General features: G+C 51.2%; 12 protein-coding genes across 12 annotated transcripts; 6 read left to right on the top strand and 6 right to left on the bottom strand.

The window, feature by feature from the left end:
• Window positions 1-2264: 2264 nt before the first annotated feature.
• On the top strand, window positions 2265-2705 carry PG998_012864 (uncharacterized protein; the record flags this gene model as incomplete). Its single annotated transcript, XM_066879680.1, has 2 exons — window positions 2265-2294; window positions 2508-2705. 2 exons carry the CDS (start codon window positions 2265-2267, stop codon window positions 2703-2705), a joined length of 228 nt encoding a protein of 75 aa, XP_066726064.1.
• A 645-nt stretch (window positions 2706-3350) lies between these two features.
• Window positions 3351-3791, bottom strand: PG998_012863 (uncharacterized protein; the record flags this gene model as incomplete). The annotated part of the gene is made up of 1 exon (XM_066879679.1): window positions 3351-3791. One exon carries the CDS (start codon window positions 3789-3791, stop codon window positions 3351-3353), a length of 441 nt encoding a protein of 146 aa, XP_066726063.1.
• A 3751-nt stretch (window positions 3792-7542) lies between these two features.
• PG998_012862 (uncharacterized protein) lies at window positions 7543-7836 on the top strand (the record flags this gene model as incomplete). Its single annotated transcript, XM_066879678.1, has 2 exons — window positions 7543-7730; window positions 7782-7836. The coding sequence occupies 2 exons, from the start codon at window positions 7543-7545 to the stop codon at window positions 7834-7836; spliced, it is 243 nt and encodes an 80-aa protein (XP_066726062.1).
• A 496-nt stretch (window positions 7837-8332) lies between these two features.
• On the bottom strand, window positions 8333-8990 carry PG998_012861 (uncharacterized protein; the record flags this gene model as incomplete). Its single annotated transcript, XM_066879677.1, has 2 exons — window positions 8333-8575; window positions 8631-8990. 2 exons carry the CDS (start codon window positions 8988-8990, stop codon window positions 8333-8335), a joined length of 603 nt encoding a protein of 200 aa, XP_066726061.1.
• Window positions 8991-9930: 940 nt separating this feature from the next.
• Window positions 9931-13594, top strand: PG998_012860 (uncharacterized protein; the record flags this gene model as incomplete). The annotated part of the gene is made up of 3 exons (XM_066879676.1): window positions 9931-10003; window positions 10058-11589; window positions 12215-13594. The coding sequence occupies 3 exons, from the start codon at window positions 9931-9933 to the stop codon at window positions 13592-13594; spliced, it is 2985 nt and encodes a 994-aa protein (XP_066726060.1).
• Window positions 13595-13714: 120 nt separating this feature from the next.
• PG998_012859 (uncharacterized protein) lies at window positions 13715-14278 on the top strand (the record flags this gene model as incomplete). The annotated part of the gene is made up of 1 exon (XM_066879675.1): window positions 13715-14278. The coding sequence occupies one exon, from the start codon at window positions 13715-13717 to the stop codon at window positions 14276-14278; it is 564 nt and encodes a 187-aa protein (XP_066726059.1).
• Window positions 14279-14708: 430 nt separating this feature from the next.
• Window positions 14709-15527, bottom strand: PG998_012858 (NYN domain-containing protein; the record flags this gene model as incomplete). The annotated part of the gene is made up of 1 exon (XM_066879674.1): window positions 14709-15527. One exon carries the CDS (start codon window positions 15525-15527, stop codon window positions 14709-14711), a length of 819 nt encoding a protein of 272 aa, XP_066726058.1.
• Window positions 15528-15982: 455 nt separating this feature from the next.
• On the bottom strand, window positions 15983-17010 carry PG998_012857 (uncharacterized protein; the record flags this gene model as incomplete). The annotated part of the gene is made up of 2 exons (XM_066879673.1): window positions 15983-16774; window positions 16900-17010. The coding sequence occupies 2 exons, from the start codon at window positions 17008-17010 to the stop codon at window positions 15983-15985; spliced, it is 903 nt and encodes a 300-aa protein (XP_066726057.1).
• Window positions 17011-18893: 1883 nt separating this feature from the next.
• On the top strand, window positions 18894-19481 carry PG998_012856 (uncharacterized protein; the record flags this gene model as incomplete). Its single annotated transcript, XM_066879672.1, has 1 exon — window positions 18894-19481. One exon carries the CDS (start codon window positions 18894-18896, stop codon window positions 19479-19481), a length of 588 nt encoding a protein of 195 aa, XP_066726056.1.
• A 210-nt stretch (window positions 19482-19691) lies between these two features.
• PG998_012855 (uncharacterized protein) lies at window positions 19692-21092 on the bottom strand (the record flags this gene model as incomplete). The annotated part of the gene is made up of 1 exon (XM_066879671.1): window positions 19692-21092. One exon carries the CDS (start codon window positions 21090-21092, stop codon window positions 19692-19694), a length of 1401 nt encoding a protein of 466 aa, XP_066726055.1.
• Window positions 21093-22203: 1111 nt separating this feature from the next.
• Window positions 22204-23307, top strand: PG998_012854 (uncharacterized protein; the record flags this gene model as incomplete). The annotated part of the gene is made up of 1 exon (XM_066879670.1): window positions 22204-23307. One exon carries the CDS (start codon window positions 22204-22206, stop codon window positions 23305-23307), a length of 1104 nt encoding a protein of 367 aa, XP_066726054.1.
• Window positions 23308-23794: 487 nt separating this feature from the next.
• PG998_012853 (uncharacterized protein) lies at window positions 23795-25333 on the bottom strand (the record flags this gene model as incomplete). Its single annotated transcript, XM_066879669.1, has 1 exon — window positions 23795-25333. The coding sequence occupies one exon, from the start codon at window positions 25331-25333 to the stop codon at window positions 23795-23797; it is 1539 nt and encodes a 512-aa protein (XP_066726053.1).
• Between the last annotated feature and the right edge of the window lie 1006 nt (window positions 25334-26339).

The raw sequence follows: 26339 nt of genomic DNA, 5'->3' as shown, positions 1-26339 counted from the left end.
TGTGTTGGCAAGACTTTTCCTAATCATCGAGTCATTCATTAGCATCAGAAGTGTTCCTGTCGGTGTTTATGTTGTTCCAGGGTGGTTGCAGATGATTCCACATTTGTAAAAGAAGCGTTTCTCAATCAAGCTATTGTTTCGCATAGTTACACACTGTTCCTGGGCTGGGCTACGTCGCTGTGATGGTTACCTTTCTCTATCAATCCAAGAGCGCGCAATTGGGAAACAAATATGACTACGGTGCTAATCGCCAAAATATATGTCACCAGTCACTGTCTGGGAACCGTTGACCACATTGGATTGTACAACATTTCCCCAGATTGTGATGCCACCTGGCTCAGTGCTTGTTGTCCCCAACACTCGCTCCTTTACCGGGATGCTTCTCACTCTTGCAAAGCTCTGTGGCTTTTCGTCCGATAGCCTCAAGCCCTCGATCCACCGTTTCAACTCCCCGTGATGCTCAAGAATCCAGGGTCATTTGGGCTGGAAAACCGTACCATGTCTCGGTGATTGCTCGGGATACCAATAGCGGTATATCCAGGCAAGGCTGCCGATGTCTGCGGCACAATCTGTAAGATCCCGATAACGGGATGTCAAAATGCGTTGTCGGGAATTCCATATCTGATGGAAGTGATTGATAGATCTACTAACCTCGCCAATACCTGGCATTGGCAACTCCTCGTAGCAGCAGGAGATATTGATCGGCGCATATCCATCACAAGCCCTAGAGCGGAGCATTGTGTGAAACGCATCCTGAATCCTAGATAGAACTTCCGAGTCTCTCCTTAGCACCCCCAAGATCTTTGGGTTGGTGTTTTTGATAAGCCCTATCAGCTTGGCGAGGCGTTCGGCTGACGTCGCCAGCTCAGAGCCAGAGTGCGGGGTGCCAAGGAACAAAATCCCATGGGTACATTCCAGTATGGCCCGCAGGTGAAGCTCGGAACTGTTCTGAGACGCTAGCAGAGCCTACATCCGAAGGAAATTTAGCACGGAGAAAGAGGTTGGTCAATTGAAGCCATATCAGCAGTAGCTTACGTCTTCACACATGAGCCCGCCCATGCTGTGGGCGACCAATATAATCGGTCGGTCAATCTGCAGGCAATTTAGCCGAGTGTCCAAGGTTTTGCCACTTGTCGGTCGCATTTACACTTTGGCTCTGGGCTCGGTAGGACGAGAGCAGGCTCAGGAAGTTCTTTGCATGGTTGCCAATGGTGTTGCTCGACACGACACCTCGCACGCTGATGGGATTTGAATCGTAGCCGTAAGCGAGAATCCGGCAACCGGTGATTTCCAACGGTAACAGGGAGGTTCTTGGTTTTCATGTGGGTAAGCGCCCGTGGTTTTGTGGTTTGCTGTCCCGAGCATCCAAATTGCTGGTGGGCCAGGGTGCTAAAGTGCAAGCTTGTCCGCCCGCCGCTATCCAGCGGGACGAACACCGTTGGGCGGCACTCTAGAATGGATCCCGAAGGTTCTGGTCGCTCTCAGCACAGGTGGGCCCAGTAGCGAGAGCCGCATCGTATTAGCGCCCTCCTGCCTACGCCGCATCCCTCAAATCTCGGATCTATCCAGCGAAGCTTGCCCCAAATGGAAAGACTTGCGCGACTACCTGGTAGCACATCTCAGATCCGTCTAGGAGAAACTTCAGATGGCAGGATTGACAGCTGAACAGGTCAATCAAGATTTATCGCTCCAGAAGAACCGTTCCGACGTATTTCTCCTTTTACCAAGCGCCTTCGGAAGGAGTCGATACCTCGAAGCGAAACGTCGCTTTGGCTGCCCCACTCAGCTTTTGGCGGAAGCACCAGTGCAGGCAGGGGTCGCTAACCGCTAAACTTGAGCTACGTCCAATGCCGCATTGTTGTTCCTCACTTGGTTCGCGGTGCTCCTTCTTGACCTGTTGTCATTTGAGGAGTGTCTCTTTACCCAGTGCACATGGACCAAATCATACGCATCTACATATACTGGTCAGAAAAACTGGCAGTCAGGGATGCTTCATGTCGGAAGCTCGTAGCGATTGATTTTTAAACCGATGACTCCCTGTGGTGATCTGCCGATCCTAAATGGGTCTTCGGCAGCAACTCTGCTCTAGGTTTGTCAGCACATACCGTGAAGGGCAGGGCATGACCAATTGAACACACAATTTCCAACTACATACGCGACATCAATCGCTCTACGTAGTCGGTAGGTCTTTCTTATCCTGTTAGCTACAGTTGTAGACGTTTCCGAGTAAAGGCGTTCCCAGCTTTACAGTCCCGATCGATCCAATGTTTGCGCCAACCGAGCCAATTGCACCAGTAAGAACTCGTGGCTCCAGGATGATTGTAGTGAAACCAGCGAGTCCTCCACCGACTAATGCATCTCCTAGTCAAATTTGCATTCAGGCAACTAATAAAGAAGGGTTTGCGTATGTATGTGAGTAAGCAGGAGACTGTTTAGTTCCTTTATATAGACGAAAACTCCGTAAAACTATTAGCAATCAAAACTCGACCATCGAATTCAGAACAAAGCAATATTCAAAATTCGGCGATATCCACCTTCATTCTCGAGGCGTCCCTTTTGAGCTGGGCATGGCTCAAGTTGCCCACGCGACCATCCCGGGCTGCGCCGACGTCGGCTGCCCGCCAGCGCAGTACTCGAACGTCGCCCACAATTGCACCATCGGCCAGAGGCATGCCAAGAACTTCCTGCAGGAGCGGCGCCCATAATGTGACATTTAGGGTCGCTTCATCCTACGCGTGGTTCTATGCGATGTAGAGAAGTACAGGCGATGCAATGTATGTACCATGGGCTTCTCCTTATCTGCTCGATTAGGTGTCGTCACAAGCCCATCAACCGACAGATGGGTATTGCAAAACACATGGGTTTCATCGCAGTAGAAACCTTCCACATTGTTCATCAAAATGTTGCGTTTCTCACGGAGTAGTAGGCATAATCTTGCTTCTCTTAATATAACGGCGAATTTTCAAAATAAGTAAAAGGCAACTTCAACATCATACTCATACGACCAATAAATGAATGATCAATGCTCCAAAGCTCAGGTCTCCCACCTCATCGAGAAACCTCCCCTAACTCTCAAGTGGCCGAGCCAACTGATCGAAGTCATGCCGGCTCAGCTGCTCTATGTGCGGAGTAGAGCCTGGAAGAAGCTGTGCCCGAAGTACTGCGGCGGAAACCCCATACTTGTGTGTGTCATTTCCACTAGTTAGTCTTTTCTCGACGTCGTGGAGTGCATACAAAACCCTTGCTTTCTCATTCCCGCACAGGCTGATGTCGTTGAAGATTTCCAGGGCTGCCTTAAGACTGTTTCTATGTCATAGTTAGCGACCTGGATAGATGCACAGCTTTGAAACTTACCTAGCCGACTCAAAATAGCCTTGCTCCGTTTCGCAAAGCCCGATCTTGAAGTGCAATGAACCGAAATTGTCAAGATGCGGCTCGTCCGGGTAGACTTGCCTCATAGTGTCCAGAGAACGGTCATAGTATTCCTGAGCAATGTCCCATTGCTTTCGCTCATAATACACTCCTCCGATCTCCTTCAACATTACCGCAGTTCTGGGAAGCATGTTAGTCATATGTTTCAGAAATTGCTGGAAGACGAACCGGTTGTTCATTGGTATGTCTTTACCAAACTCATCCTCAAGGTTCTTGAGAGCTTCCTGGAAGCACTCTTCAGCTCCGTCCAAATCCCCTAACTTCTTGTGTAGCACTCCTTTGCATCTTAATGCATTGTAAAGCTGTGACTTCTTGAACCCTGGGAGGCCTTGACGAAGCTTAGTAGAAGTCTCGAGCATAACGAGTATTTCGCCTTTGGCTGTCTCATCTGGGTGCTTTGTGCCTATCATAGCCGTAGCCTTCTCGGTGTATGCAGCGCACAGTTTAAGAGACACTCTGCCAGTCTCCTCTTTAACTCTCTCCAGGATTTCAAGTTTCGAAGTTGCAGATTTGAGCGCTCGGGGGTAATCATAGAGTAGGTTGTACAGTCTTAAACTGCAAGTAAGATACGGAACGTGAAAATCTTGCAAGTAGTGCTCTGACGATGGGGCCACAAAGCGAGACATCAGGCTCAAAATTTCCTCGGCCTCCGCAAAGCGGAATCGATCCAGCGAGTACCTTTGAGAAACGTTAATAAGAGTCTTTAAACTATGTATAGAAGATACATACCAAGTATACTCTACCATTAGTCTTGGTAAACTTCTTGTCGCCAATTCCCTCTGACTATCCGGTGTGCACAGTTTGTAGAAGTTAATCATGTGCTTCACCTGAGGAACCAACCTTTCACAGAGAAGCCTTTGCTTGTGATTGTCTTGTGCAGAGAAATTGACTTCCTCGGTCAACACGTTAGGCCAGTAAGCTGATGTCAAGAACACGGCAGCCTTCAACGCGTTCTTAGCTCTGTCGGTTGCTTTTTTGGGCGGCGGAGTGACAGTTTCTTGAACGATAGAAGGAATAGTGATGCTATTCATCTTCCTTTCTGTACGTATGAGTGACAGTCGTGCTAGCGCTGTAATGCTTTTCGAAAGGTTCTCGGGTAAGTGAACCTGATCTGGGATAGAAGAGTGCGACTGGTGGAAGAGCTGTCGAGGAACAGAATCGGTCTGCATTAGCGCAATAATTTCCAGGAGCCTGGTATCCTTGTCGGATAGTTTGGAGAGAGCTAAAGACAATGCCAAGTCGTCAGCTTGGCTTATTGCAGCCATCCCAGAACGAGAAGCTGGCACGGGGAGCTTGTTCTTCCATTCCTGGCTATGATTTGCGCAATGTTGTAAATTGCTGCCCTCATAGTCGATAATTCCAGCGATCAAGGAGATTGTCATTGGATAAGACCCCCAGATGCGTATGATCTGTTGAGCCGATATCGTAGCTGATTCCTCGTTCGACCCTCCTGTGGAATCCAGTAGCATCGATTCTCCGTCTTTTACTCCCAGAGGTCCAATTTGCTGGCCTTTAAGACCGCCAGAGGCTTCATTCCGGGCTTCCGTATCTCTTCCAACCATCAATACGCACCCATGGCCTGATTGCGGCCACTGCTCAACCTCAATCTCCTCGAAGCGGTCGACATTATCGATGACAAGCAACCAGCGCAAAAAAGGCCCCCCTCTTGCGACATATTGCGAACTGGTCTTTGAAACCATGCAAACACATTATTCCGTATTATAGACGGATCTTCCTGTGTTTGCGACGTCGAAATAAGGCCCAAACTGGCCGCAAACTGCGTGTACCCATCCATGAGATTCGTCCGAGAGCTACCATTGAGCCAGCATACAACATCGAACTTGTGTTGCCATCTTTTTACAAACTGGACCGCTATCCGAGACTTTCCAACACCTCCAGGGCCGGTAAGTGAAATTGCTTTCATCGCAGTCTGGTTGTCTAGCTCCTGTAGCGTCTCAGGCAATTCGTTTGGGAAGAAAGTGTGGCAAATATCTTCCAAATATTTTTCCCGGCCGAAGAATTGTCCCAGATATGTTGGCATAGCTCTTGTGCATATGCAGGGTATGTTTAGGTCTGGTTCCTGACGAGCCTGTTCTTGCCTGGTCCCGTCTGCATTGATAGCACCTGTCATTGTAGCGTCCCCTTCCTCTTGTTCGGATTGCGGGGCTAGTGGAGGTATGTGTCCTTTCCCAGTAGATTAGCCACATCGACAAACACGTAACACCCTATAGCAGAAGTTTAACACGAGTTGGGATCTTCTCTTACCAGGATTCAAGTGGTCATTGTCGGTAATATCTGATCTGGACAGTCCATCAACTTATGATGACCATTAGCGCATGATGTAAACAGGATAGATAATGAGAGTCTCTTACCCGTGGCACCAAACCTAGCACTCAAATCTGTATGTGGATTGCTACAAACGGTGCGGAGAAACCTCCCAATCCTTCCCCTCAACGCACTGGCACTGTTTTGAAGGTCCTGTGCGAGATCTTGTACCTCAAATCTCCGTTCTTCGTCTGGTTCGGCGAAAAGAAGTTCCGCAATCTTTCGCCTGTGTTTGTTCCCCAACGGATCCCACTTGTTTTCCCTTTTCTCGTGCACAATGAGTCCAGGGTGTCTTTCGAACTCTCTATCAAACTCTTCAGTCAAGGTGCACAAATCCTTCAGCTCGAGCTGTTTCATTTTCCGTTTCAGGTTTAGGTTTGATCTCCCCTTTGGAAGCACAAATCTAGCCAGTGCTTTGGAGGTACCTTTGTTCTGCGCACGGAATCGTGGAGTCTCCAGAAAGATGAATCCAGAGATGCTGAAGATAAGCCGATGGTAAGGTTCATTGGTTTTCTTCAATTTATTTGCTCGCAATAACGCCTGTAACGGTGTTAACGTCATGGAAATTGAAGTGTCAAACTATTCCAGTAACTTACTGATTTCAAAGTAATACCAGCCATCCCATAGGCTATGTAAATTTGGGGTCGAGGCAGCTATTAGCAGTTAGCCGAATGATGTTCAACCCATGCAACAACAAGGCACATACTGGTTCTCGCATAGCTTGTTCCACGAGGAAGGTGCACAAATTCACCTCTTTGCTTTGTAAAGAGATGATGTCGGCGGCATCTCGAACCTCTATACCGAGGGAATGCAGTTGCGTTGGGATGCTATGTTCGCCCACATCAATGTCACGTATTATCCTTAACCAGTCAATTTGAAGGGTCTCGGTGTGCGCTACCGATACACCACTGACGACGATTAGGCTAAATAACTGTCAATGTCTTGGTCTTTGCGTTCCATTCAGTGAAAATGTTACTCACTCAAAGTTACTCGGATTCATCATGGGAGTCCCATGATGGGACATTGTCATGCTGGTCGGCCGAATATTGCTGCTACAATAGTGTTTTAATCGTGCACTGCCAATTGCTGGGCTTATTGAGGTGGACTGATCAAGGCTGAATGTTTACAAAGTCTTCACCCATGAAGGGAGCCCATATAAGTGCCGGTGTGCAATCGCAACTGACGCGCCGATGGCTGCTCCATACCTGGTAGACATGCCATGCAATAAGCAGCCACCTCTTGGCGAATGACGATAATACCAGATGCCCCCTCCACCAGACGATACGATCAGGCGAATCGGATCGTTGTCGTTGTGCGTTGGTTTGACTACAAACACACCCCCTCCAGTTGACGCCTGATTTAGCTGCACAATCGGAAAGAAGCGTCCAATGACAGCCATGGACGTTGAATCACAGCCCCGAGCCTGCCTCTAGATCGGGAGCTTACGGGCAGTCTAATACCTTGAGGCGTCTGGCAACTACCCTGCTTGGCCAGCCTGATTATAAGTGAGGCGAAACATTTCGCGAAGCAGCCAACAGCAACACTGTTCCACCCACCATATTCTTCAATTCTCGGGAAGTGCAAAAAGCCACGGGCGTAATCATTTGATGAGAAGCATGCGAGGTTTAATTAGTGCATTGATTGCATGATAGTCACGTTCTGGAATTCACGAGTAGACAGATCTTCTTTTTTCCTCTTGGTTGATCCAACTCAACCTTGCTGAAAGCTGAGTATCTACTCATTTTAACCAGATCACGCAATCAATTCAGAATCGATCTTTTCGAGATGTCATCGCAAGATTTCCAAGACAATGCGAAATTGCAACCATGGCTGGTTGACTTCAAAGTCTCCTTGCCTACTAGCCCTACCCGGTCTGACCAACGGCCAGATTGGCTTCAGCCCGTGTCTGGGGCCTCTGACACATCTTCCAACACCCTACTACGGGTCGAGTTCTTAGACCTGTTTGTTACAAGGTGTGGTTTTTACATTGACGTCTGTATTCGCATAACACTGACATGTTTTAGACAATCTGTCCAGGATATCGCTAGCCCCTTCAAGTCGCGCACACCACTGTCCTAATCCTCCAAAGAAGGGCATCATGCTTCCGGGTTTCCCATTTCATGCATCTAGGTAGACCATTGCTCTCACTTCGACGCTTTCGCGACGGTCGATAGTTTCTGATGGATACTGGGTCGCGAGATCGAATGATCCATGGGGGACACCTTGTTGGAGTTAGTCTAGTGAATGTGTTATCTGATGCGTACAATTACCTGTATTTCCATTGGTGTCGTATTGCCTGAAAACGAGAAGCTCATGTTCCTGTTGGTTACTCAGATAGCACCACCGTTGCGATGGGTGATAGTGGACAGCATAGTTCTCAGCTATCCTGCCCTCGTCACCATCAATCTTGCGCAATACATGATCTTCAGCCGTTAGATCCCGGGACGGAACCACTGTGTCAGCATCGCACAGTGCAATTGGCCAGTCTTTTACTGGCCCTCTCAATGGTTTCCACACGCTTTTGGGGGATGTGGATCAGCATGATGCTACTTTGTAAGAACCTGTTAGATGTGACCTACTTCACGTAAACCACTCTGTTGCCAGCGAGATGAGCAAATGCATCTGAGTTGTTCGAATTGAGTCCTTTGATCATGCCTAGAACTGAAGCTCGGGTGGCGTCTGTAGCTTGTGGATAAGTAGCTTTCATAATAAAGATGGGCAATGGCAAAATACCAATATGGACATTCCTTGTCGGTTGATCCCTAGCCAGCATGGAACTATCAGTGACCTCTGGGTATCGTGCATCTCGTCGTCTAATCTGCATCACCTAGGTCAGCTGTGAGCTTAGTTCCATTTTCGGCTGTCTCACGAACATTGAAATCAAAAACCTGCACGGCTTTTGCCTGCATGTAACCAAGCAGTGTTCGGCTGATCTCGTCGCAGTAACAGTCAATGATTTTCTGCTTGACATTGAAGTCCTCGTAACGCATTTTGCTCTCAATCTCGATGACCGCGATTCCGTTTCTCAAGAAAGTAAGTTCATGCTCGAGTCCCCTCAAATCACGTATGGGAATGTCATTCACTGTCTCCCTAATATGGTTGGTGGGTGGCACGCTGCTAGAGGCGTAGTGGACTTTGTATGGCTTCTCTTTCGCATACAATGGGTCCCTGGCTAAGAATGCCATTGATGCTTGGACCGGGAAAGATGTTGCGTTGACGGCCGCGGTGTCCATGACTGCAAGAATTACAGTAGCACAAAATCGTTGATCGGCGAAGGTACGTTCGCTACCAGCATATCTGGTGCTCAACTCGGCTTATATACACTTGCATCAATTTTAAGGCACCGAGGTGCATAAGTAATTCAAAACCCGATAGACGCAATATCCGACAGGTTCAGTGCCCGATAGCTCAGCCTTACAATATGTCAATAATCTCTGATAGACTTGATACCCAATTCCTTGTTGATACATTATCGAGCTAGAGGTACGGAGTAATTATGTACACATGTGCACACTAAGTTGGTGTGGTGTCTGCAATGCCAAACGGATGATGCGAATCTCCGATGGGGGTGGCGTAACAATGCAGCCAGTACACAGCACACCCTCCGCAAAACAGGCTTCAACCCAAAGCCTTCTACAAACCATGACGTTTAGTCCAGAGTGAATCAAATGCCAATCCCACTGCTACTGATGCTGTTTAATAGTTATTAACCAGCCATTCAGCAGGGTTCTAAGATCGTTTGAATTCATTGATATCCCTTAGTCATTTCGAAATACATAAGTTAAATTGAATCACACCGGAGCATACAAAAGGTGCCCTCGTGCCATATTTTACAGTCTAAAAGGTGGGAGGCGTGTTTGGTTGATAGAATCTCCCTGCCGGATAGGTGTGTCTGTAGTGACTGCATCCTAGCGCTTCTGGCCCCGGGGCTGTGTTGCATTAATCCCTGTGCCCAGGCGAGGTTGGCTCTGCAGGCGGGAAGGTCTACTCTCCGGGCAACGCTCATTCCAGGGCTGAGGCCCAATAGTTCACTACTGCTTGTACATACTCCCCGCCCCAGGCCAGTTTCCACTGAGTTTTGTTTACGGAAATCAGAATACCGTTCCAGTCCACTGGACGATTGCACGAGGATTTCCTGTCTCTGGAATATAATCGCGACCTGGGGAGCCAAAAATGGATGTTTCGGGGATAACTGCAATTGATAGCCCCCAGGAGCCCAGTCGAGATCCAGGCGCTAGGCGTCAAGGTGAGTGCTCCCAATTGATAAGGCTCAATGGAACCGGAGACTAATCAACAGTAGGGGGTAACTTAGATCCAAACAAGTATCGCAAACTCATAACCAAACACTCAACGATCACTATCAGTACTTCAATCTTCTCTGGCCACGAGTACGAAGCACTTGCCGACTTCTTGAACGAGACCGGCTCGAATCCGGTCCGAAGGCACAATGACATTGAAAACGAAGCTATCGCATACACATGGCTTGGCGAAAAGGAGGCTACACCGAAATACATTGGTCGGGAGCTTCCACAATTCCCATCAAGCTCAGGAACATTGGTTTTCTTGAGAGGGTACCAAACCCCGCGAAGAATTCTCGAGATTGGTAGCGCCTACCGATTGGACCCCGAGTTCTTCCAAAGGCATCTCGACTTTCTACACAGAAGTCGACGTCCTAAACAGAGCTTGGTGTCACGCATCCCTAGTTCACAAAAAGCTATACTGAGGCTTTCCATTACCACGGTTGGCCGGCTCGATAGGTCGCTTTTCAAGGATATCAACAAGGCAAGAACGGAGGCATCTCGCCGCATGGAGGCGTACCTAAGGTCTTTGAAAGCCTATCAGCACAACAGCGGCGATTCCATAGTCAGAACATTTGCGATGCACGATCTAAAGGAGTTCAGCATTGAGCAGATGGCGACAATTATCATCTGCAAGAAGCCAAAGGACAATGCCTGGCTATGCTTTGTCTGGCTGGATGCCGGGGACGGTGAGCGAGATGATTCCATGGGTCCATGGCTCGGAGATGACAACGAGTCTACGGTTTTTGAACCTATACCACTATACCGGCCCAATATAGCATTGGAGCATCATTGGGTAGATAAACCACCCTTCCAACCCCCTCACGGACACAACATAAAGCAAAGCATTCGCACATTGCCGTACTTCTATGGACAGAAAACCCATGGCTTGACTGCTCGGAACGACCCATTCTATGCCCTGAATGAGCTATTCACATTCGTAGCATCCTCAGAACTCTTCTTTCTGAACCTGATAGAAGAACAAATCAGTCGCAACATGGACTCTAGCGTGGACAAAAAGTCGGATGCTATGGAGTCCCATGAAAATCTTGCCTTTTTCAGTCGAATCATTCAAGAGCATGTCCAGCATATTACGAACACACTATCTACCATAACCTCACGCCCCATAAACGAGATCTGGCCAAAGCAGGATGGCCAGACGGCTGAATCAGCTTCAATATGGTTGTCCAGAGATATGAGCTCCGTTCTCGAGAAGGCCGAGGCTCTGCAGTCAGCTTGCGTTCGCGGCATGGACGTGATTATGACAAGAAGCTCTTTGGAGGAAGCCAAACTCAGCGTTTCCCAAAACCGACGTGTTCTTAAATTGACAGTCTTGGCATCTTTCTTTGCTCCTCTCGCTTTCACAACTTCTCTCTTTGGGATGAATTTTGTAACGCCTTCTACGGAGCAAGGGCCGTGGCTAGTGGTTACGATTGCCGCACCCCTTGTGACTGTGGCCCTCCTTATTCTTACTTGGGATCAATCATTTGTGGAAAACATTATGCTTACTACGACTAATGTGATAGTGGAGGTAGTAACTAAGGCGATGATAGGTCTTGAAAGGAAGTTAATAAACGAACGTCATGTGGGCCGTTCGTTGCCTGCTTAGTTAGGTGGATAGTCTTACCTTTCCAATCTGATGTAGTTTAGCTTGATTTAACGTTGTCAACATACTTCAACGACTTTTTCTTCGTCGAATTGAATGGCGGCGAGAATATATATCTCGTCTTATGCAAGACTAACGGAAACAGCCATTGGTTCCTTACGATATCACAGGGACTTGAATATACACCCAGGACTATGTACATGTAATTAACATTATAGAAACACTATGAATCCCCCTCTTTGGCTGACCTTTCATCAAACCGAGGTAACGGGAGGGAATAGACGCATAGGGCGTAGGCAACATTATTCTTAAGTACAGACGATTAGTAAAGTGGACATTACAGATCGTGATATCTAATGAGTTGTAATGCATCTCTTCTATGCATACCAAGCTTTATATAAGGTAAACAACTCAATATATGGGTAAGTCAGAGATTATATACGTAAGTCACTTGTTAGGAATAAAATGCATGGTATAAAGTATAAATTAACCCTAACCCTAAGCAAACAACGTTGCCCTACAACGGGTCATCGCCCAACATAAACCTGAAAAGGGCAAGGCTCTGGCAGGCCTGAGCTGGATATGCTATGCTTTCCGGCCTCTCTCGGTCGAAGAGCTAAGCCAGGCCGTGGCGGGCTTTGAAGACACAAATGCAATAGACGGCCCTACTTTCGAAGTTCTCTGTGCTGGATTGGTCATCATTGATAGTTCTGGAACTGCCCGCCTATTGCACCATACAGCCCATGAGTTTCTGGAGCAGAGAAACGTTGTCCATACTCAAAGGTCTCATGTTTCGTTGACTCAGAGGTGTGTGGGAGTACTCCAGGAACGTCCTACAGTAGATGGAGTTCGTAGCACCACATCGGCATATCTAAGGTACGCCGCAGAGAATTGGGGCTACCATTTGCGACGGGCAGAAAACGAACCGGCAGCCTGGGCCTCTGCCATCAAATTCCTGACAGACGAGTCAGCAATGGCTAAAGCCACAAGATACATGGAGAACATACCTTCCCATCTCAAAGCGAAAGCCACTGCCTTGCACCTATCTACATTCTTTGGGTCAAAAGCTCTCGTGCTGCACTGCATAGACTCTTTGCACATTCCCGTCGACCCAGGAGCGACAACTGTTCACGCGGCAACCCATTGGGCTCTGATATTCAAGAAGACACGCATGCTGGAGGTATTGCTACAAAAAGGAGCCAACATCAACCGCCAAGATTCCAAGGGGAGGACGCTGCTTCACTTGGCAATATCGAACGATGACGAGGCCAGCACCAGGATATTACTCGGACAACACCGCCTTGGCCTGGATGCAGATATCAAAGACAAAGGAGGTTCCACTCCGCTTCACATCGCCGCTAACGAGAACTTTGCGTGGGCCGTCAAACTTCTGCGCAGCCACTGCCGCAATCTTGCTGTTGAGGATAAAGACGGGTTCAACGCGATCCGGCTGGCTTTCTCGAAAGGCCATGAGCGCATCATCCGCATCCTTGTGGAAGGCAAAGCCGATATCAACACACCGTCAAGCCGAGGCGATTTCTTGATTCTGCACCGCGCTGCTAGCAATGGAAAAAACGATCTGGTCCGCTTTCTCATCTCGGAAGGGGCGGACCTTCATAAGCTGGATGGGGATGGGTTCACCCCCTATTCAGTTGTCAGTCAAACAAGGATGTACGGGAACGGCGCACACGTTGTTGAAGGCGGGTGCATACCGGAACGCGAAAGACAAACTTGGCGACTCCCTCCTGCACAGTTTCATCGAGCACTGGTCCAAGATCGAGGACAAATCTTTGTTCTGGATACTAATCGAATACGGATGTTCGTTGGAACAGAGGAACTCGCAGGGGATGACGCCGCTCCAATTGGCTGTCGCTCAGAAAAACATGTCGGCGGCCTGGTTGCTGGTGCACAAGGGGGCAAATCTGGGGGTTAAGAACCGACAGGGACTGACGCCGCTTCACATTGCAGTCATCAACAATCGACTTTCAATCGTCCACTTCCTTCTGGATCAAGGCGCCGACTGCGAAGCACTCGACAACGAAGGGCATTCCCCATGCACGCTGCCGCCGCGCAAGGCTACATCGCGGTGATGGCTGCCTTTCTCTGTCGGGGCAAGGGCATACAGATTAAAAACAAATCTGGCCTCACACCTCTGCATACAGCTGCGAAGACGAATCAGTCCGAGGCTGCCAGCTTTCTTCTTCAATATGGGGCGGACCCGAACATTGGTGACAGGTCTGGCCGCACGCCCTTATACCTAGCCATCGTAGAAAATTGCCAGAACACTGCCGCATTACTTCTCCAGGCCACTCGGAGACCCTACACGACGGACCATGAGAAGCAATCTTATCTGCACGTCGCGGCCTTCTCCGGGGAGTGTGACTTGGCCGAGACACTGATCAGCAATGGCATTCTGATCGACCAGCAAGACGACAGGGGGCGAACACCACTGCATGCGGCCATCGTCGCTCACAAACCCGATGTTGTGTCTCTCCTGGTTCGCAGGGGTGCCAACGTGTACCTGGTGCATGCGGACGGCCGTAATGCAATGCAGCACGCGGACATGCTCGGGGACGAGGAGTTGATTCTGGCGTTGACCAAAACCGGGGATAAGTAGTTGTGGGATAACGCAGGGAGGGCTATATGGAGTTTGCGGGTTGAGTAAGGCGTTGGCATATGCCATGGGAGCAGGTCTGCTATTTGTATGAACTACCCTTTCTTCCATATTCTCTGCGATATGTTATTGAATAAATAGAATTGGCCTGCATATCAGATCGATGAAGAGCTATGTGAATTGTGATTGGCTCAATTCAAGCGTCACATGAAAGCTGCTATTGTAATTTGGGACACGTTGCGCCTTGCCTAGGACTATCTTCTATTCCGCCCCTTTCCTGTTAAATCAAGTGAGATTGAATCCTGTTTTTGCCGATCATTCTCGTACCTAAATCGGTGGACTGTGGTATCTAGATAGCTTGAAAACCCCGATTCCCTTATTTGACTCCATATGGTTGAAATTGAAACGACGCGCGATAGGTGATTTAGACTTTTCAGTTGGTGGCGTTATAATTGTTGTCGCGCGCGTAGACGACGGGCGGCTTGCCCTCGCCGGGGATGCGCTGGGTGGTCTCGAACTTGTTGGTGGCGACGATGAGCTCGCGGAGCTTGAAGAAGCCGTAGTTGCGCGAGTCGAAGTCGGGGAAGCGCTTGGTGATGAGGATGCCCATCTTGGCGAGCGAGGCCCATCCGTCCTCGTCGGCGACGTCGCGGGCCACGACGCGCAGCTGCGTGATGACGCGCGAGTCGATGCTGGCCGGCACGGGCGCGTTGTGGGTCTGCACCTTCCGGGTGGGCGACGCGAAGCCCACGCCGCCTGCCCCTGCCGCCGCGGCGCCGCCGTCGCCGTCGGACGCGGCCGGCTGCGACTTGCCGATGGCGAGGTTCTCGACGTAGATGAACTTGTCGCACGAGGCGACGAAGGGCTCGGGCGTCTTGCGCTCGCCGAACCCGTACACGACGAGGCCCGACTCGCGGATGCGGGCGGCCAGGCGGGTGAAGTCGCTGTCGCTCGAGACGATGCAGAAGCCGTCGAACTTGCCCGTGTACAGCAGGTCCATGGCGTCGATGATCATGGCCGAGTCGGTCGAGTTCTTGCCCTGGGTGTAGGCGAACTGCTGCATCGGCTGGATCGACTGGCGCAGCAGCTGGTCCTTCCAGCCCTTGAGGCCCAGCGTCGTCCAGTCCCCGTACGCGCGCTTGACCGACGCGGTGCCGTACTTGGCGACCTCGGCCAGCAGCAGCCCGACCGCCGACGACTGCGCGTTGTCGGCGTCAATCAACACCGCTAGCTTGACACTGGAGTCGCCCATGGCATATGATGGCATAGATTTCGGCAAGGTTGAGAAACTAATAAATGGGCAAATAGGGAAACGTAAATTGAGTTTGATGGGAATTGAAGGTAGCTGGCTCTTTTAGTTGAGTCGATGCTTGCTTTATTTTACAGCTTCCATTGTTTGTTTCAAGGGTGTGGTGGGGGCGCCAGGCTGACGGGAGCTAGCCTACCCTAGGGGGATTTATTTATATTTTCAACGGTAATTAGCTGTGGCTGTCCAACATAAAACCAACAAGCTTTTTGGCACCCAAATTCGTCTACCGTGTTCTCAAGGGCGAAGCGGGCATCATGGCATGATGTAGGCGGCACAGCGAACGGCACAGCGAAAGGCGCTTGTTGCTGCGGGGTATCCAGTCTTCCAGTGCAACAAGCGCTAACACAATGCCTGCTGCCTGCACGCCCTAGCGCTGTGCCTCTTCCGGTTTTAGTGGACTATTGCAAGTAGTCTGTCTGTCGGCCCGTGACAAGAGCGTCAACAGCGTCTTTCGCCAGGGGGAGTCCAAGAACGAGCGCACGCCATAGGGTGAAGCTCACGAACTGCAACCAGGCTCTATGCTTCGCCGCCCGTGCCTCTTCGCGAATGAAGCAAGCGGCCTTGCGCGGTCCCCAAAAATACACCTCAATTCCCATCAGATAGGGACATATAAGTTTACAGCTGTATCGCGTGTGAGGCCCGCCATTAGAACACCTTCGCCACTCCAAGTTGGGCACAATCCACACTCCTCCTGCGCCTCCCTCGTAGCGGAAGAAAAGGGGGCGCCGGATCGAGTCGCGCAACGCCTTCCGGACTTTTCCAATCTCGTATTCCCTCGCCTCGAGCTTCAAGTGGGTAAGGCTTGGCATATACCTCGGCTTGAAGTTGTGCAACAAATTTCCCATGATCATGTACTGGGGCTGGTTTCGGGGTGTCTGTAACCAGTAGCTGTCGGAATCGCAGGTGGAAAGTATGAGGCTTTGGACACGGAAAAGTGTCGAAGGGCCCAAGGTATTCAGCTTACAAGAGTAAAGCCGCAAGGTGTCCATTTCCTCGTTGAAATAGGAATCGACGAACTGATTAGTGATCTTTCGGTACCATCGTCGTGTTTCCTTTCGTGATTCCCGATTGACCCAAAGGGTGACTGGCAGGTTACGCTTTGGTTTGCCAGGATATGAATGTACGTGATCATGTCCGCGTGTAGCTACCGCCTTCGACTGAATCACTTTCGGTGTCCAACTCGCGCGCCACTGAAAACATTCCAAATTAGTGCTGGCTCCCTACTTTGAGTGTGTCGTCGTAGAATCAATGCAAGAGAAGACGAGTGAGAACAAAGTCAATTCCCGATGATGGGATAGATGGCTATTGAACATACAATCATGAGTCGAACTTCGACGGGGAGACGTGAGAATTGCTTGAACTCCGCCGGCTCAAAAGGCTTCGAGACCCATTTGAGAGCGTTTTGGAATGAGGTGAGAAAATCCATCTCGATGTCACGTATTGGGTGCACTGGTGCAACTGATTCAGACCGAGAATGGTGACTTTTGAAGAGAGAAGGAATGAACAAACTGTCCTTTGTCGTTTCAGTTCGATATCGAGCAGCTAGGCCAACAGGAAAGAAACGGTAAGAAAGTCTATCTCCCAAAATGTGCGCACACGAATACACTCAGTACCATATTTGTCCTTCAGTAGTTTTATCAAAGCCTAGAGCTAGCAGTGTGATTCTGGCCCGCTCCCCCCAAGACCTCGGTCTTCCAGCTATAAGCCGCTCCAGGTCGTATGCCAGCTTCTCCATCTCCGTCTTGGGCAGTGAAAATGATGCTCTCAGGGGCTGTGACTCAAACAACGGCCAAAAGCAGAACTCCAGAAGCAAGATGTTGAAGGACTCCATGGGCCCGAACAACGTTGAACCGGGTTGTTTACCCATCTTCGTAGCCACTGGAGGTTGCTTTTCTTGAATAAGAGAGTACCCCAAAGTGAGTTCGAGAGTGTAGAATTGCTCGTTTGGCATGAAACCAATTTCAGGTCTTTGCGCATTTGCTGGCATCCAAGGCGTTTCCAATAATTGTATGAAGAAGTATGTCACCGCCAAAGAGATGCGGCAGCGTTGCCGGCCAGCTTCCACCATCTTTAACGCCAGCACAAAGCTGAGAGTGCCGCTCCTGAGTAGCATGTCTTCTGGGGTGAGGCAAGCGCTATGATGAGGCATATCGAGTCAAATCACGGGATACTCCTCCCTGATCAGCTCTTGACTCTTGCAGAATCTTTGACCCGTTGCATGGCCATGATGGTGAGGAGAAGGAAGACGATGCGGATGGCAGCGATGGGGGAGTACCTGGAGCCATCTAACACGACCAGCGTTGGACATGATTGGGTAGTCCGCCGAGGCTCGCCCTTTTCTATGAGCAATCATGAACTTGGCACTGCACCTCCTCCCGTTGACCCCCTTCGCTTCTATAACCAACAGTCTGACGGTAACGTGGAAAACGACAATGTTTTGGAGGAGGAAGGACCTTCGTCCTCTTCACCGCAGAGACTTCCTTCCCCCTAGCTCCTAATGAATTGGTCAGTCGCGGCACTCCCGTCACCGAGAGTTTTTTTCATCGAAAACCCATCTTCTACCACCAAAGGTTCGATGATGCCGTGGAAATCGACGAAAATGTGGAGGATATGAAGAAAGATAACTTCGTGTCGTAACCTTGTCGCGTCTATACTGCCATCAGATGCGAGAGGTGTCGAAACTTCTTCAGCGCCAAACCCTCAACCTAGAAAACACGGACGTGATAATATACATTGACGTTACAGGCGGGAATCGGTTGTGCAGATCCAAAGGCTGCCATCAAGGAGTTCCTGGCTTCTCATTTCCAAGCGAATCTATTGACTCATCTACTCATTGGCCAATCCGCCAACAGAAACATAGAGTCATAACAACTCCCAACGGGCCACTGCGAAGTCAAAGATCGAACGTCATCATGTTGAAGGAAGCAAGAGCGTCTGGCATCCAGAACAGGGTCGGAAACACCACGGAGCTTCTCAAAGCGAGCCACAGGCAGTCACGAATTCCCAGTTCCGCAACAGACTTCGTCATGATCAGTTTCGCTCTTTCCCGAATAACGAAGCCCACCGCCATCACTGCGACTTCCATTTCCTGCCAGCACCATCGCGGATTGCCTTTCTTCAACTCAGTTTCAACTCTTCTTCTGTCCAAACCTATCACCACACATCATCATCTCCCAAGATCCCAAGAAGCAGCCAGAAGCAAACTCGCCACTCCACTGGATCATCTCAGCACGTCTTGATCACATCGTCCCAAACCCCAGACAAAAAACCCAATCTGCCGACCAACTCAGCCAGACCAGAACCACAACCATGGCCACCAACACGCCCGAGAACCAGCCCCCCTCCCAGCCCGCCGCCGGCCCCTGCATCATCTGCCGCACGCCCACCACGCGCCACTGCTTCACGTGCAGCGGCCCCTTCATCTGCAGCTTCGGCTGCAACAAGCCGAACGGCTGCCCGGCCGCGCCGCACGCCGCGCCGTGCGGCCACGCGGGCCAGACGACGGCCGACGCCCTGAAGTGCAACCTAGTCGAAGAGGGCCTGATCCCCGCCGACCGCGCCGTCCAGCGCGACTACGGCTTCGACCGCTGCCTGCTGCCCGCCGACCAGGCGCGCCTGCTCGGCGTCTACCGCGTCGTGCTGGTCGACCTGGGCATCCCCACGGCGCGCCTCGACCAGTGGCGCGACGCCAAGAAGCTGCGCCAGAACATCGGAAAGCTGCTCGACGACTACAGCGGCCACGACGACGAGACCGAGGGCCAGAAGGCGGAGAAGAACAAGACCTGGGTTCCTCCGGCCCAGTACGTGGACTGGTTCAAGGAGCATGGATATGTCTTCGACGGGGGCATTCATGGCAGTCATCCCGAAGAGCACGAGGTTGAGTTTCTGTCCCAGTGAAGGTTGGGTGATGGGAATTGACGGCTTCTTGGGATGTCTTCGTTGTCCTCGACCGCCGAGCAAACCTTGTGCTCAATGGCATTCGTTGATATTGGTAGCTGCACATTGTAATATTAACGACCGTTGCGACTGGAATCTGGTAGAAAAGGGAAAAGAGCAGGAGGGGGCATGCACTTCTTGGCTTTCGGTGTACTTTTAATGCAGTTTGAATTAATCTCCAAGAGCACTACGCATCCTCATTTTCACATCAACTATTTGGGCCGTGACTTGTTGGGTGATGTACTCTTGTATGGTTTCAGACATGTTTTCCTTTAACCAGTCTGCCATGTACTCCTTCACCCTGTCCCCCATGCTGTCCCTCATCCAGTTCTCCACCTCATCACCAATGTCTGGCATCTGCCTCCCGAGCTTCTCACATTCGTCGTCGAGTTCCCCGGTGTGGACAAGAATAGACTCGATGGCCTCCTCGCTCTCAACTTGGCGTTTCTCCAGCATACCATAGCCTTCCTCCAGCTCGTCGTGACGTCCCTCGAGTTCCTTGTTCCGCCTCCGAAGCGCTTTGACATCCTCTTGTAGCTGTTCGATTTGTTGGCGTTGCCGCTCAAGCTGGAACTGCAGCCGGCCCTCGGAGGAGTCGAGCCTCCATGAAGACTTTTCCGAAAGTTGCGTTGCCCTTGGATGTCTTCGTTTGGGGGCTGGGTGCAGATCGATGTCTTCGCTCCCGCAGTGTAATACGCGTTTGTTAGACGTTGAAGTCCCGCACTGCTGCTCGCCATCTTCGTATGCTGGAGGGGCATAGTCGCGGGCCGGGCTCTCAGCAGAAGCGGTGGTGGCGTCTGATCTGTCCCTTGGCTTGCGACCTTCGCTCGGGGTTTCCTCGTATTGCGGGGGTGAATCTCGGTAACGCGAGGGTGTATCGACGGCCACAGTAGCAGCATCCGACTCGGTCGCAGCTGGTGTGGCGGGAGCGGTATCTTGTTCTTCGGACGTGAATACCTTGCCGCCTTTGCCATGGTACAGACTGCGAAGATCCACCATCCGCTCATACGCGTGGCGCTGGGCTGCCGTTAAAGCCGGGAACTGCTGAACAGCATGGGCGAAATTGCGAAACTTCTTCATCGGTAAAACGTTGTGAGGCATGTATAGCGAGAACGACGAAGCGGTCGCGAGAGAAGAGGCCGAGGCCAACACGCGTCGCACTGGACTGTCGGGACTGTCGTCGAGGTTGAAGTCGGCGGGCACGACGAGCTGGGCATGACTGCCGGTGTGCAGCTGGAACTGGAGGCGCGTAACGAAGCGCGCACCGCCCAATTGCTCGCGGACAAGATCAAGGCAACGCGGTGTTTGGTCGCTTGTGTCGCTTGTCTCGCAAGTTGTGTGCCGTAAAGAGATGATGCGATCGGGAGTAATCTGCACATAGATCATGGTTTTGGTGGAGGTGCTGTTGGCGATGGGGACACTGAGGCGAAACAGGACTGAGGTGGAAGGTTTGTACAAGGCATCGAGTTTCAAGGGCTGATCGACGAGTTCGGGGCTACGGCCATCGTTGTCATCTTCGCGTACCGCGAAGACCGAATGGGCAAAGCGCGTCGTCTCGTCGGCGGATGTCATTTCGTACTTGGGTGTTATGGAGCCTAAATGGGTAGTAATCAAACAGTAGAGGGCAGATGCTTACCGTGATGATGGGTTGCCTTTGTCTTCCCTTTCGCGACAGGCCGAGCACACGGTTCACAGCCGACGAGATGAGTTCCGACAGGATCCCGACCCTACTCGAGGAGCGTTGGGGACTCTGGCGCGAGCAGTAGAATGATCGGGGCGACGGGTGACCGGTCCAAGCATGAAGCCCGAAGGCAACAAGGTGGACGAGTTCCGACGGAAGCCCAATCCTACTCGCGCAGAGCCGGCCAAGCCAACAGGAGCAGTAGAATGGCCGGGGCGACGGGTGACAGATCTGTGAGTTGCTTACACGTGAGCGAGACTGAAGCAGAAAGAGTCGAGCGAAGGAAAGTCGAAAGAGGGAGACGTTGAAGTAGAGATGGTGGAGATGATGGATGGATGGATGGAGACGGGGACGGGATGGATTGATGATTGATTGACGTTGGTGAATGTGGATGGATGAATGAAAAGATGGAGTTGAAGTTGGAGTGGGAATTGATGAGAGAGATGACTAATAATTGGCGTGGCTGGCTGATCAGCAAAAGTGGGCCAGTGGGATAGTGGGGCAACCGCCTTGTGGACCTTGGAAATCAGGAACAAGGCAAAGGCAGTTAGTTGGTGTCGGGGTGGTTCATTTGATTGTTTCGCACTTGCCTTTCCTGCTCCAAGTTACTCACTCCTCAGCTCCTCCATGCGCCGGTTTTGCTCGGTGACAAGGCCTTGGGTTCGGGTTGCGACGATGGAGTACGCTTGGTAGGAACAACTGATTTAGTTGATGATGACAGATGAAAATATTTCATTTGCTGTGTAGGGAGTCAATCAAGGTTGAAAAAGACGAGCATATTTGTTGCAGGTTGAAACGTTGTGTGATCAGTAGGCTGTCAACGTAAATAGTGGGGTAGACGAGACAAAATCAGCTCCGATTGGCCACTCCTCGAACAATCACCAGCACGATTGTGGTTGATGCCTATTGTGTCTTCCTTCTCACCGATCAAATTTTTCGGCTCGAACGCAATCAAAATCTTTAGGAGCAAGAAAAATCAGACTGAATAAGAAGATAATGAACATGGAAAGCAACGACCACGATGTCTCAAGCCTGGCTAGGCTGCCGCAGAACTCAGTCCCCGGCGCCGGCCTTGACCTCGACGCCATGGCATCCAGCGCACATCCGCAGTCCGGTTCGACCCTAATGCGGCTGCCGCGGGAGGTGCGCGACATGATTTTCCATGGACTGTGGGAATCCGGCCGTGGCGCTCAGCACCTCATGTTTCAGGATGGCCGCTATCTGCGCGCCGAATGTCTCGACGAACACGGCGCTGGCTGGCCCGTAGACGGGGAACCAGATGCGGATCGCGACAGGACATTGAGAAGGCGGCTGGGAATGGCGTGGGGAAGCCACTGGCGGTGCGAAAGAGCGTTCGTCAAAAGAGCTCATCGACAACAGCAGCAGCAGGAACAAGGAGAAGGAGTGGCCGCGGCAACAACAGATGTCACAGAGGGAATTTGGTACGATCCCTGTCCCACCTTCTTCGCCGTGCTTTTGGCTTGCAAGCAACTCTACCTCGAGCACTGCACCAGCATATTTGATTTCGTCGACTTCGCCTTCCATGACCTCGAGACTTTGCATCAGGTCGTCGCCTTCCGTCCCGTGGGGCCCTGTTCTCTGATCCGTCATGCAAAACGTCTTGAACTCGCCGTGCGGTTTGCATTCTGCCACTCTGAGGACCTGCTACAAGTACAAATGGGCTTGTGGCGTGAGTGCTGCATGGGCTTAGAACAGGCTGCCGCCACCAATGGTGGCGGCGGCGGCGGTAGCTTAGCATCAGTTTACCTCTGGATGGATGCGGACGTGGGCACCAGGCGCAACTTCAGGATCCAGCGCTCCGAGTTCGGGGTTCTCGAGATGAGACGCGACGAACTCTTTGATAGACCCGTGGACCCGTTCACATTCGGGCCGGCGCTGGCCGCCATTACTACCGTCGACCTGCCCTTTTGGTGCTCCTCAACGGCAGAATTATTGAGGAACGCGGGGCAGCGGACGGTCCGCTTCCTGCCTGACATGATAAAATCTGGTATAAGCAAAGAAGACTTAACCCGAAATTTGATTCCTCAGGGGCTCATCGACCTCATTTGCCGACTCAGGCCTTTGAACGAGCCTGAATCCAACTAGTCAGAAGTTAATAGGTCGTGTCGGTTTCCCATGGGATGGGAGCAGAGTACCGGGCAACTTGCATAAAGCAACCTGGTAAAGTCATGGTTCAACTGTAGGACACGGGCGGTCTTCTGTATTAAATAGGTACGCGTTGTGGTACAAAGACACACGAATGGCCTTGCACTTTTATTTTCCGTCAACTACATCTCACCCACCCCTCCATGTTCTGCAAACCGATATTGAGCGTTTACTTGATCAGGCTGATGCTATGTAATAAGATGATCTCGAGTTTTTAACAGTTCCTGGAAAGATATGCTATGCGGTTTCCATTGAAATACTATTTCTTTTGAATGTGAAACTCACCAAGTCCTTTTTGGCCGTGGCTTCGTTGTTGCGCACGATGTCGACTTTTCTTGTTCTGACAGCAAACTCTGCAAAATGCAACAGGCCTCCCAAAACAAAGAAAAAAGCGCAAAATGGAAAGCAGGTGCCGTCTGTCCCGACGTCAACACTCAAGCGGCGGAAGCCGCTTCCCATCCTCTTGCAGGCACGAGTAGTACCTGCCCTGCGGCTCGCGGCTCCGCAGCTCCTGCAGGTAGTGGTCGTCGTCCAGGCAGTGGTGGCCCTCGGCGAAGCAGGCGGGGCAGATGTCGTAGTACACGGCCACGAGGCAGCGGCCGCAGTGGTAGTAGTGGTCCGCCGTGGGCGCGTGGCAGCGGCGGCAGCGGATATTGATGGGCCAGGCCACCATGGTGTCCTCGGCCGCCGGCTCGTCGTCCGTCTCGTCGACCCCACTTAGCTCCCTGATCCGGCAGGTCTCGGTCTCGCCAATGCTCACAGGCGGAAACTCTTCGAGGAGGAGCCGGACAGGCGGGCGATCCTCGGGCCGTGCGGCCCGACACATGGAGACGACGCGGTTCATAAAGGGCGGCGCCTTGCTAGGGTCCACCATGGGCAGTTGCGTGTCCGCCGCGACGCCGACTTCGTCGTCTGGGTCGAGGCGAGGGACCGTTGATCTATAAAAGGCATCTTCGTTCGCTGCGATGCACCACAGGATCAAGCCCAGTTGGTAAATGTCGGTGGCTGGCTCCACCGGTATGGCAACATCGTCACCTCTCGGCCGTCGGCACTCCGGCGGGATCGAAAGGTCTTGCAAATCATCCGCGTAGGTGAAGGAGTGGCGGAAGGCGTTTAGGAAGGTCACGTTGTCATGGTCGTCAATATAGAGGCCATTCCGGAGGAACCTGCCCAGCGAGCCATGCTTGAGCCCATTTCCGTGCAGGGCGGAGATGCCCTCGATAATCTGTCGGCACCAGCGGTTTCGGCGAGTCCAGTCAACTACTGTCCCGTGTTGTTTGGCGCTAGCCAAACGGTCTAAAAGCGGACCCTGTGATGGATTTCGGCAGAGAAATCCAGTGATGCAGTTATTCTCGTCCTCGACAAGATGAGTGAGAGAACGGAAGCCGTTTTTACCGTGTAGAGTGAAAAGAACCTTTAGGGCGTAGCGTTCTTCGTCCATGTGATCGTCCCTTGCGTCAAAACGGACCGCAATTAGCCAACCAGATGATTTCAGTCTCGCTTGGAGTCGGACCGCTTCGTACTTCCAAGCGATGGGGTAGTGGATTAGCTCTCTCTCCTTGACTCTTGGGAAGTTCATATGCTTGGCGTCGGCCGAGATCTCTTTTAGATACTCTTGTGTTCTACGACTCTGTCGTAGGTTTCGGTCCACGCTGAAGTTTCCTTCTGAATGACCCAGGAACAACTCAATCTGGGCATCTTGTGGCAAGGGCCCTTGTGTATTGAGGAACTCCACAAGCTTATCTTTCACTTTCTTGATCGGCTCATAAGCCTTTCTGTATCCTATGCTCGCTGGCTTTGCCCTTAGTGCCGGCCAGTATTTCGAGTCCCTGTTGATCTCCACCTTGAGTATGTTGCGTGTGAACTCCCGCCGGTTGAGAATCAGCATGGTGTAGTAAACATATCGAAGGTTCTTGGACTGCAATATCTCCTTGGAGTCATAGAATGCTATCGGGTTTCCTTCCATTGTGTAAGTCTCCGGGAAGAAGTTAGGGGAACATTCCAAAAGAGTAACAGGATCAGGTTGCCGCGTGTATGTATTATATCGCTGCAAACTTCTTGATGGAACTTCGTTGGGTTGGTCGGCACATGTCATCTCAGATCCCCCTTTGGTTTGGGTTGCCAGCGCAAGCACAGCGGAATTGACCTCAGCCGCCAGCTGCGTAGTTGACTCGGTCAAAGCCAATAGGGCTCCGGTTCCGGGATCTCGGGCTTGCAGCAAAGTCTCTATCCGGTCCAAGCGAGAAATCTGTGAACTGAGTAGAGTATCAAATGTTAATGGGTGCGATCCGGGTTGAGCACCAGCCGCAGGACGCCGGGAACTACCTACGACAGAAGTGCGAAACTTAACGCATCACGCGCATCAGAGAGCCGTTCACGATGGTGGCTTATTTTGTTCTGGTGCATAATCCAGGCTTTTCTCATCCTTATACTTGACTCTTTCGGCTTTTCGGCTAGTATCTTGGTATCTAGCAGGTTGCGAAGTCCTTCGCTGCAGTTCTGAATTTGAGCCACAGGACTGGATAAATATTGGTCGACTGCTCCATTGGAACGTGCTTCTAGGGATTTGAGAATCGTCTGTAGGTTATCCAGGAGCTCCTGTGCGAAGGATAATCAGGGCCTGATACGATTGAGCAATGCAAAAGATGGCCGATTATACTCACGGTGAGTTCGTTAATCTCAGTTGGTGCGTCTTTCCATAGCCGTGTGCTACGGCGCACACCTTCCACAGTCTTGTCAATTACGGCGACAAGAGTCACTACGCTGGCAACGAGACCGACGGGCTCCATCGTGGGCCAAAACTTGCAGTCACCTCGTCATTTTTCGATCGATCAGGTCAGGGCGGGGTAAGAAGATAATCGGGTAAAGGAGGCACCAAGAACCTGGACACGGGCATGTTTATGGGCAAGGTTCAGAATGCTGGAGGCAAATCGCCTTCGCCAATCAAAAATCCCAGGTCTGGCTCCATCAAA

The sequence above is a fragment of the Apiospora kogelbergensis genome, assembly GCF_038363985.1.
Source record: "Apiospora kogelbergensis strain CBS 113332 chromosome Unknown utg000008l_segment0_segment0, whole genome shotgun sequence".
Classification (NCBI taxonomy): domain Eukaryota; kingdom Fungi; phylum Ascomycota; class Sordariomycetes; order Amphisphaeriales; family Apiosporaceae; genus Apiospora; species Apiospora kogelbergensis.
The sequence above is the reverse complement of the archived record's forward strand: the minus strand, read 5'-3'. Positions and strand labels throughout refer to the sequence as shown.